This window comes from Labrus mixtus, chromosome 20 (assembly GCF_963584025.1).
Source record: "Labrus mixtus chromosome 20, fLabMix1.1, whole genome shotgun sequence".
Lineage (NCBI taxonomy): Eukaryota > Metazoa > Chordata > Actinopteri > Labriformes > Labridae > Labrus > Labrus mixtus.
Genome location: NC_083631.1, coordinates 18,503,330 through 18,514,685, shown reverse-complemented (window position 1 = coordinate 18,514,685; position 11,356 = coordinate 18,503,330). Strand labels below are relative to the sequence as shown.

Genomic DNA, 11,356 nt, shown 5'->3' with positions numbered 1-11,356 from the left:
CGGCCTGGCGGATGGCATAGCCCCCTCTTGGATATCTGATTGGCCAACCCCAAGTGCCAGCCCATCACCACCCAGAGTGCCTTATGGATGCAACAGGCTGGCATTTGAGTAATTGTTGAGGATGTCGAATTTCCCGTACAGTACAATACATTCAGTTTTTTTTCAAGAGGTTGGATGTGTGACTGGCAGCTAACAGCCTAGCCATATGTATCTAACTAGACTGTAGAAGGTGTATCCAAACACGGGGGTAAACCACATGCGTAGATTTTTTTTAGTTAAAAATTTACATTACATTACAAGTTTCACTAAAATTTAAAAGATCAATCAACACTAAAAAAAACCAAAAAAAAAAAACCTCTTAATTCAAATACACCCAATGAAAATGTTACACTAATCCAGTTGAGCAGAGTGAACTTCTGCGGCTGCTCAACTATTGTCTTTCTTCACCTTATATACGAAGATATATAGAGGGGAAATTCCATTTTTACACTCTGAGCCTATATATGTAGCATGTTCAACAACAAATACACACACATGCACACAAACAGGATCCTTCTATTCAATGTGCAAGAACATTGAATGCTCAATAAAATCTTTAATGTGCAATAATATCTAAAACTAAAAACTTAAAACAGGTCAAACTGCTCTGAATGCACTTTACTTTTTCTCTCCTTTAATATTATAAGTGTATTACAAATGTGTGTGATTCAATACATGTGGGCTTGTAGTGAATGTTTCCTAAGTATGAGAAGATAACAGAAACGTTTATTCTATTCTAGTTTGAGCAAACAAAATATGACATTCCAGGCAGGCGACCCAGTTCAGAGATAATAAAAAAAAAAACGGACCTGGAACACGGTGACGATGGCCCAGAGCAGAGTGTCAAAGTTCTTGCGGTCAGGGATGGTGTCTCCGTTCTCTGTCCTCAGACTAAATTTACACCCAAACAGATGCATCCCCAATATGCTGCAGGAAACAAGAACACACAGACACCCATCAGTTGAATGTGCACGTCTTGACTCATCATCTCGTCACCATTGGAAGGGAATGGTGGTGCTTTGTGATTGTACGCGTACCTGAAGGTGAAGATGAAAAGCATCAGCAGCATGCAGAATGTGGCCACGTTGTCCATAGTCTTCATCAGCACCACCAGCTGTCTCCTCAGGGCCGGCAGGAAGCGAACCAGCTTCAGAACCCGCAGCAGACGAAACGTTCGCAGGACGGACAACCCTCCATCTGCTTGACCGATGATCTCCCACACACTGGGAACCGCAAACAACAAATTTCCATTCAAATTTCAAAGTCTGAATTTCCTCCACCTCTGTTAAGATTAGCAAGTATAACTTTTATTGGGTTTTGCGATTCAGTTGTAGTAATTAGGAGAAGTTAAAATGGTTATTCCACTCATGCAGCATAATCAGCACACCACACATTTAAAATAATCTCCTGATTCAATATGTTTTTTATCACACTGATTGACAGCCATGCAGCAGATCTCAGCCTCTGACTGGATGGAGAATCTGCTGCTGAAGCTGGTGAAGCTGCTCCTGTGTGATCCATCACGAGTGTGTCAATCTGCGCTATTGTGAAAGATGGATGCTGCAGCGGTGAACCTGACAGTGGAAACCCAATAACTGACAAGCTGAAGAACTTATAGGAACAGAGGGTGGCGCTTCCAAAATCCAAGCTCAGCAGTTGTCTGGTTGAAATCTGCGTTGATGCGAATTAAATGGATGGATTTAAATTACCTTATTATAACAATGATGCTGTCGAATATGTTGTACGGGTTCCTGATGTACCCAAACAAGCCAAAAGCGAGCAGCATGAAGCCCATCTCCAGAACAAACATGCTGGTGAAGACGATGTTGCTGATCTCCAACACATCTGTTAGCTCCTCGGGCTGGAGGGAAGAGAAAAAGGGAGACACAGTGAGACAAAAGAAGAAGAAGAAGGAAGAGATGAAGAAGCACAAAGAAGGAAAGAAAAAAAGGAAGTGTGGAGGGGGGGGAAGGAGTAAGTTAATATTTCCACTCTGTTGCCCCAGGGTTGTAAAAACCCCTTCAGTCTTAGTGCCCTGAGCTGAGACATTATAAATCAAGTTCAGAGCTGCAGTCAGGCCCAATCAATCAAATGGGAACAACAGCAGTGATCCATCAGAGCAGATCCCCTCCACTTACCTCACAGTACAGCCAGTGATCCAGCACGCTCGAACTGAGGGGGCCTCTCATAAAGAATCTAGCTGAGTCGTTTATGGAGAGTGCAGCACTTTTGTGCTCCGGGTAAATGTATTACGGCCCCACATCCTTTAACTGCGTCTTATAGAAGCTAGAGCTTTACGGCAGCTGTGGCTTGGAGATCTGCCCTATAATCATGACAAAATAACTTGATGCTTGTCAACAATTTCAAAAACTCCAACTCTCATAATTTAATTTTTAAAGACACAGAGCTTTTATTCATAACCAATAAAGTTTCTTATCTCTTGCCAGTTTACCTCATAAAACCGTGGGATGATCCATCAGGGTTTCTTTCACAATTTATCCAATCTTTTGTCGTTACAGTTTCACTCTGGACTAATAAACACACTGACAAGATCAACGTAAAAAAGCATTGGAGTGCTGCTGCTGCTGGTTATTCAGCATGCAGCTCCCCCCCCTGCAGGAACACCCAGTGTTACATGATATGCATATAAATACGTATGATCAAGCTGGAATCAAATGATGATCGTAAAAGTTGATGTGATGATTTTAAACACCCGTTAATTTGTTATTCTATGTGAGAATAAAATCATGCATATTTATGGTAGAGGATATTCAAGCAGCTGATGCCTCTTCTTAATTACAGCTGGGGATCATGGCCACAGATAGAGGGCGCCAGACTACACAACACTTCCTTCCCTCTTTGCACTCCACCTTAACACAGGGAAGTGGTGAACTTTTGACTTTTTTTTTTTTTTTGGAAGTGGAAGTAGCGGATGAAGCAACAGAGTCTGGATACAACACTATGCGTAGATTAAATTCAATGTATGTGGAGTATATCTGTAGTGTAGTGCGGGACTGTGCAACAGCTTTCTTTTTGTTGTTGTATTTTTGCGATTTCATGCTGATGAGCTGTTGAGTTAATTAGGACACTCAAACCGAAGCAGGAACGCCTGTGCAAAAAAAATAATGATAATGCACGGGGGACTGGAGTAAAACCTTTGAATGTTCTGCATGGTGGAAGGAAAATAATACCATGTAAAAAAAAAAAAAAATAAATAAAAAAAAAGAGCTGGAGAGACAGTAGAGAGACTGGCTGTCTGCAGACGTGCAGCAGCACATTAAAACTTGAAAGCGTTTCAACAAAGCTTTTAAAGAGCTCTCCGCCATATTCAATCTCGAGCAGATACAATACTAGACTCACATACGTTGACATTAAAACAGGGCTCGAGTGGCTCTTTCATTACCTTTATGGCCCATTGTCTTCTCTGCACAGGAATGAAACAGTATACTGCAGATTTCCGGGGCAATTATTTCTTACACAGTAGATTTTACAGCTCTCTGGATTACAAATGTACCTTGACTTCCTGCTTCACACGGTGCTTAATAGGAGGGTTATACACTGATCAGCCATAACAGTTTGTCTTCCTGCCTAGTACTGTGTAGGTGCTGACAGGTAATGGACTCCCTAGACCTCTGAAGGTGTGCTGGCAAAATGGAACAAGCAGCAGATCCTTTAAGTCCTTGAAGTTGTGAGGTGTCTTCTAGCACATCCATCAGATGTTGGATTGGATTCAGACTGGCGAACACCGTAAAACTGGTTGTCATGGTTCTCCAGAGCACCTTCTTCAATTTCTCCGAGGTCCAAGTCTGAAACTCACTTGCCCATTGTTGGCGCCCCTGGCTGCCCGTGACCCTGTTGTTAGTTTACTGGTTTTCCCTCCTTGGACCACTTTTGGTAGGTACTGACCACTGCAGACTGGAAACACTCTCCAGAGTTGGAGGTGCTCTGATCCAGTCGTCTTGCCATCACAATCTGACCCTTGTGACTCAACTGTGGCGATTCTAGAATATGTTGGGTGTTGGGGGCACTCTTTATTATTATTTTCTTCTTTCTTTTTTCTCTCCCATACAGATAATTCCTCTTCATTTTCCTTCAGTAACTTTCGTTGACACACTTTGGTTTTCATAACAATAATGCATGGGACAACTAGCAGGGAATAGAGAGTAAGTCCTATCAGATTGGGCCCCCTTAGGGAGGTTTTCTACCGTCATTGCAAAATGTGCACATTTTGAGGCACTGCTGTGATTTAAGGTTTGTCGACCCTTGGTGGCCCCAAACAGTTACCTGCCTCGCCTACTGAGAAGCAGCGCCTCTGCTTGTCAAAGCTGCTCACATCCTTACACTTCACCATTTTTCTTCTCATCTACTTCAAGTGCAAAGATGTTGCCTTGCTGCTTAACATATCGCCCCAACTCACAGGTGCAACTATGAAGAGATGATCAGTGATATTCACTTCACCTGTCAATGGTCATAACGTTATGACTGATCAGTGTATATAAGCATAAAATGTACTGGAAAAAAGAAATATATGAGCTTGCATGGACTCTATAATAATTCAGAAATGTTTTTTCTGGTTCTTTATTTGGATATTTGACGGAGAACTATAGGAACTCTGCAGGCTGGATTTGGGTTCCTGTTCTGGCTCATGGCCAAGATGGAGAGCAAGGTGGGTGGACGGACACAAAAGATCAGAAACTGCTAAAAGTGTAACGGTCAGCCAGTGAGTGAAAAAAATGTAGGTGGGGAGAAAAAAAGACTCTTGCCTCTATTAATTAATCCCATCATGGTGTCAGCTACATCCCTTGCTGCACTTCATTTTACCGTAGCAGTTGTAGTTTGCGCTGATCATTAGTAACAAGAGTGGTTCTGTAACTGTCAGAGGCTCTTAACTATACGTCAATATATTTCAATTATTCTACTACTCTTTAAAATGAGCGTCCTGAAGTATTGCTTTAGATGTCACTTCCCACTCCCATCATGATGCTCGTCGGAGCAGGTGATCAATCAGAATTAAACACACTGCCAGCGCCCATATGAAGACATTTAAAATGTAAAGGTGCTTGTCATTGAACACCACTCTCTGCATATAACCTTGTTCTAAAGAATACGACAAACAGTAGTGCTATATTTCCCCCCAACAATTACATGTGTGCCTTTTAGTACTAAAGAAAAAAAAAGATCTGTTGACTTTGCAGCAGAATTGGAATTCTGTCTTGGAATAAAATCTGTGATCCTGTTAAACTTCTCTCTGCTTTTAAACTGACTTGAATGTTACGCAATGATAATCACGACCGGAGCAAAATTAACTTGTAAAAGAGAATATCAGTCTCTGATTTTGTTGATGCATTTGTGTCTGCTTTTTTGCCATTGTTGTTCTTATTTTGGACTTTTGTATGTTTTTTTGTAATTCGCATCGTTTCTGTATTTGCAGCCTGTTTCTTCAGAAGGGAATCTTTGGGCTGTTGCAGTGCTTTCACCTCTGTTGGCCACTGTAGAGATCAGTCTGAATAAGGCTGAGAACAGCACCAATCACCCCATCTCTCTTCCTCTTTCTACACGTACACACTACACGACACCTCCTACACACACACACACACACACACACACACACACCCCTTAACACACACATACACACTTGTCATAAGTTTGGCTAGGTGTCATGTAAGGGGGCTGAGTGGAGTAGGAACTCTTACATAACCCTTCAATGTGTCAGTATGTGTGTGTGTGTGTGTGTGTGTGTGTGTGTGTGTGTGTGTGTGTGTTTGTGTTATTGGCCCAATAAGGCCATGACTCTCCCAGTCGCTTCTTATGTTTATACCACACAGAGAGAAACACACTCACACACATCCCCATGAGAGAGAATTAGGAAGGAGAAGAGGAAGCAGGGTAGGGCCCGTGTGCATGCCTGAGAATCTTCTCACCGGGTTTTCATCCATTTGCTGGTCTGATGGCCAATGAGAAGGATGTCTCCGTGTGTGTGCATATATGAGATATTTTCTTAGGAGCAAAAACTCTGGAAATGAATGTGCAACCACACATATTTCACTTTCAGAGTGTCGGGCAGTGGATGGAGAGAGAAAGGATGATGCTTCACTGATGTTGGACACGCAGGGTAAACTAGAAATATAATCCCACAGTGTGTGTGTGTGTGTGTGTGTGACAGGTCTTGTTTGCATGGGTGTGTATTTCTGTGTGTGAAATAAGCTTGCTAGCCATTCCCTCGCTTGCTAATCCTCCCCTCGCTTACATCCTTTCTCAACCTCCATCCACCCTGCATCATCCCCCCACTGTCCTCTCCTGTAGGCCCCATTCACTGTACACCTGATATCGATTTGTGTCCTGAGTGAACAGATTACCAGGAGACATTCTTAAAGACCCTGTGAGGAGTTTGTAAGTGGTTTTGAACAAGTCTGGGATTGATAGTGATGCCACTATATGACTTACAAAAGCGAACAAGACCATCAACATCATGACTGACTATTTCTCGACTTTAAGTTTTAGTGTCTGTCACCGTTGCCAATGGGAAGATGTCAGACAATAAGATTTATAGCATCAATTCTACAATTCACTTAGCAGACGCTTTTATCCAAAACGACGTACATCAGAGAGTAAGTACAACACAAGCTCAAGAACAAAAAGGTCTTTTTAACAATTTCATCAGCAAATATTCACATTGAGTGATACATTTGGCTGTTAAAGAAAGCAAGATGAGATTTTTTTGGGGGGGGTCAGAAAACACTACCTATGCATGTGTAGGAGAAGATTAGCAATGAGATAACATACTGCTTTGTCCACAGGGGGGCGCCAACATCGACACAAACTGAAAGTTTCCTACAGGGGTCAACGAGCCAAAGGTGCCTTAAGGACACGTTGAAATCCCATCAGTCAGACCACATTCAGGGAAAAGTTTGTCCACATGAGTTAGCAATGCGTACAAAATGTGTCCTGGACCTCATTAAGGGGCCGCCTACTTTCTTTATCCAGGGCCAGTGATCAGGTCAGATATAATGTTTCATGTAGCTTGATAAAATCTTACTTTTCTTTGTTCCTAAAATGTATCTTTAAGTCATTCTCATGTGCATTTGCAAACAAAGTTATGCATTAGAGCCAAACTTGCTTAAAATAGAGACTACCTCCTCCTCCCAACACACACAGTATCGTACAGAACAAGGGAAGAGAGGAAGACCATGACTACATGTTGGTGATAGTTGTGGTTTAGGAAACATACACACTTGGTGTAAACAAGCTCATTGACTGTCAGGCAGACAAAATCAAATTATCATATTTAAATGCCAGCAGTTCTCATTAAACGATTTGTTCCCTTATGAAGGTCACTCATCGCCCTTTAAGTTTGGAAACTATTGATCCGAGCTGTTCAGGACTTTCATTCACCTGACACGTCGTTAATCTCACCTGCTCGTGGTACTCAATCCCCATGCTGAGAGTATTGACGAGAATGGCGATCATGATCCCCCGGTTGAAGTATTTACTCTCCACTATCCTCTTCAGTTTATCCCTGAAGCTGACCCAGGTCCGAACGACTGCGTGTCTGTACTCGTAGACCCCCCGCCGTCTGCTACGACCTCGGCCGCCTCTCAGATCACCACCCTAGAGACACGAAAAGTGACAGCTGTTTAAACATCTTCCAGTTCGGACAGAGCTTATCAAATCTGATTGGCTAAGAGGCGTTCCATGAGTGCTGAAATAGATGCACTGGGACTTTTAGCTTTGTGTGTAAACCCCATTAGTTAAAGTGACAGCTTTGTATAGATTGATCAAGCTACCTGTTTCTTAGAAGTAAAGAGGAAACCAATGCAACTTGTCAGCTTCAGCAAGTGAGATACAAATTGTTTGGGTTGCTTGGTAACAGCTGAGTTCCACTGAAGTTGCAAACCTATTTGCATTTGCAGAAACAATGAATGAATGATTAAAGAACTAAACAACACTTGGATTTTCTAAGCTGTATGCAGAGTTGTTGTATACAATCCGTATTCAACACAAAGTTGTGCTGTCATGCTGAATATCAGCACAGCGTTCATTTTCTACAGCACTACCTCTAGTGTGATATTGACCAATTAAATAAGTCACAAAGGTTGCAAAGACTGGTTAAAATGTTGACGTATTCGTTCTTTTATGAAGTTCTATGAAATATACAAAACAATCAGTATGAAAATTGATGCCAGTTTTGTCTCAAAAGACATATCAATGTGTTTCTGGCTGATGTATGATCACAACACTTTACCCAGTTCTGAGTTCTTTTTTTTTATTAGATCATCATCACCACTTCTCTCACAACCTTCACCCTCATCATCCTTCAAGCAACACTCGCACGTTCCGACCTGGGGGAAGTCATGCAGTCCGTCAGCCTCTCCTCTGCCTCCCTCCAGGTCTCCCAGTTCCAGCTCCAAGGTCTCCAGGCTGCGAGCACACAGAGGGCAGCTCAGCAGCTCCAGGAGCAGAGGGCTGGGCACCACGCCTGCCAGCTGGTACAGAAGCCTCTGGCGTCCTAACAGTGGGGGGAGATGAGTGGAGACATTGAGAGATTGCAAAGAGGGGTGTTATAGCTGACCTTGTCCGCTTCTGTTGTCTCTGAATCTTCACACTGCAAGATTGACATGAAGGAACCACACTTTTACCAGCATTTCACCAGTTACACTGTCATTTATAGAACATTGGAAATGGTTTTCTTAGGCAGCAAATTATCTGATATGTTTAACCTAAAACATCTAGGGAATGTAGAAGTGTTTTGATTGATTTTCTGAAAAGCAACTCCTGCTATGAGTGCCAGGCAGTTGAAGGTGACACAGAATGGTGTACAATCAATTTTTATCAACTTCTTTTTCCTCTCATTTCAAATACACCGCAGACATTCTGACCACAACAATGACCTCTCATGCTGTGTTTTCAGATTCCATACATCTGTTACATGCAGCGCTCTCTGTTCCTCCCTCTACATGCTGCACCCCTGTTCACTGTCTCCTTGATTGTCCCTCCTCCTTCACCTGCTGCACACCTGAGTGCAGTCTGTGCTCAGACTGGAGGAGGGGTATTTAGAGGAGCCATGTAGGAGAGACAGGGGCACACACAGTCAGGGCAGCAACTTGGTGAGAAGCTTCTCTTCCCTATAAACTTTTATCCCTATCTAGATTTCTATTTATCCCCAGGCATCTCAAGATTGCTCGGGTTTGTGTTATTTGAGTTTGGCCTGGAGATCACTGGTAGTCCTATTTTTGTTTCATCTTCTCTTCCAAGGTAGTTTAAATCTGTGGGGCGTCCTTATATGTTTTCAGCTTCCATGTTTTGAGCTGGATTTGATTATTTTCGGTTAAGGGAGCCGTACAGCTAAATTCAGTGAAAAGAGGAAAAACAAAGAGCTGAACACAAAGTCAAAGTTATAAGAAGTTATAGAATATCACCGCCAAATATACTGTGCATCTCTTTGTCTATTTACTAAATGTGCTTTGATTCCAACTCTCGGAAAGTTGGTGAAGTTCTCACAAATTCCTTCAAAGGGCAAAACATTTGTCTGACAAAAAGCTTGTTAAAATTCATCCTAACCCCCCATTACCTCATATTCCATTAGGATGGATTTGATTACGTTTAGACTCAAATTTGATTTGAGAGCCGCAGAATGGAAACCAAGTCTCAAGAACATTAAAACTGGGTCATCAGCCAAAGCTGAGAGCAAACATTTGGAAAGTGAACTTCGAGAAAGTGTCTGGAGATAACATTTTATTCATTAAGATTTTCAGCTTACGATCAACTTCAAACAACTGCCTGATATTTGCAGAGCTATCACAAAGGTCTCGCCCAGGATGGGACCCTAAAATGCTGTGAAGTTCCCCTGCTGTGGTCTTTAATGGGGGGGTCATAAAAATATTGGTAATCTGATACATTTGTCATATTTCATGGCTAAAGAGAAAGCAAGAACTGCAAAAACAACAAGTCTGAGGGTATAACAGGCGATATATTTAAAAATTTAACCAACAATTCACAACATATTAGCGACTGTCAACCAACAGCTAACGTTAGCATCTAGTCACCTACTAGATTATATTAGGGTTACTGTTAAAAAGAAAAGGCTGAAAGCTAATATTACCATCAAGTATGCAGGAAAGGCTTACATTTAGCTAACGTTAGCATTCAACCAATTGGGAAACTTTATCTTAAACACTGTGCTAATTTACAAGCTAATAATAGCATTTGATAGTTTTACACAATAGGCTACCTATTCTAAGCTAGCTTGATGTTAGCTAGGATGTGGTTAATGTTTCCACTTCCTATGTATTATAACATTGTAATAGTTTAACACAATACTTTTTTTTTTGGAAAAAAAAAATGCTAGCTAGGAAGTGAACATAAGTGGCTGTCTAGTGCACGCATATGGTTTTCAAAACATTTATTTATGGCCTGATGTCACGCTGGATTTTGACCATGAACTGTCTTTAAGTAGCTTTTCAATAAAGAACGTTTTTTTAAGTTGAACAACCTACAACCTGGAACATTTTAGACGCATTAAGCGTTTGCCCTGGTTATGACATAAGAGGAAAATGGCCGCCGCGTAATTATGCTGATTAAGCAGATTGAAATGTGTGATACTCTTCACATATTAATAGTAGAAGTGAAGTGTTCAACACAATAACAGTTAGCAGGTCACAGACGTGTTGACTGTTAAACATGTCAAACACAGCAGTGGTGTTTTTAAAGCTCTCTCTTTGGGCCCTGTCCTTTTCTGTATTCATAACGTGTCACAATGCACCTCCTCACTCCGGCAAGAAACTATTTCACGGGCGCTTAATTATGTTGAGAGTGTTGGCTGCTGTAAGCGTGTAACGTGTTTGGAGAGTCTGTGTTCGCTTTATTAGCAGTCTCTAATCAGTAAGACAGAACAGACAAGTCTATCATGCTGCTGTTGCAGATTTACTTATTTTAATTTATGTCTTTCCTCTGTCCTCTCTGCCTCATATTATCCCCACAGCTTACCCTCCTTTTCCCCTTTCTTTACTCGATATCGACCTCACTTACTTTAATCTCTCCGTCTGCCTCTCCTACTGAAGGTCGGAATCTATGCCTCTCCTATAAACTCAATTTTTTTTTTCACTCATTGTTCACATAATTCATTCTTCAATTGTGCTCTTGTGGGTTTTTTTTGTTTCACTTTCTACAGACTCCTTTTTTCCTCTTTCTGCTATCCCTCACACAGCGAGTTGATTCCTACAATCCTCCCCTTCATCCACCTCTTTCCTCTGACGACTGCAACACTTGAGACATGGATTTCCTGTCAGGACTCTTTAAGTGCTGCTTTAGACACACACAT

At 41.7% G+C, this 11,356-nt stretch overlaps 1 protein-coding gene across 2 annotated transcripts in view; it reads right to left on the bottom strand.

The window, feature by feature from the left end:
- The window catches only part of cacna1ha (calcium channel, voltage-dependent, T type, alpha 1H subunit a), a 57,909-nt gene that overhangs the window by 31,698 nt on the left and 14,855 nt on the right, over positions 1 to 11,356 (bottom strand). For both annotated transcript variants that reach the window (XM_061065272.1, XM_061065273.1), the window contains exons 9-13: positions 8,379 to 8,545; positions 7,453 to 7,647; positions 1,749 to 1,900; positions 1,077 to 1,262; positions 849 to 966 (exon numbers count right to left, since the gene is read on the bottom strand). In XM_061065272.1, the coding sequence (XP_060921255.1) occupies positions 849 to 966; positions 1,077 to 1,262; positions 1,749 to 1,900; positions 7,453 to 7,647; positions 8,379 to 8,545 (818 nt within the window). The remainder of the gene's footprint in view (positions 1 to 848; positions 967 to 1,076; positions 1,263 to 1,748; positions 1,901 to 7,452; positions 7,648 to 8,378; positions 8,546 to 11,356) is intronic.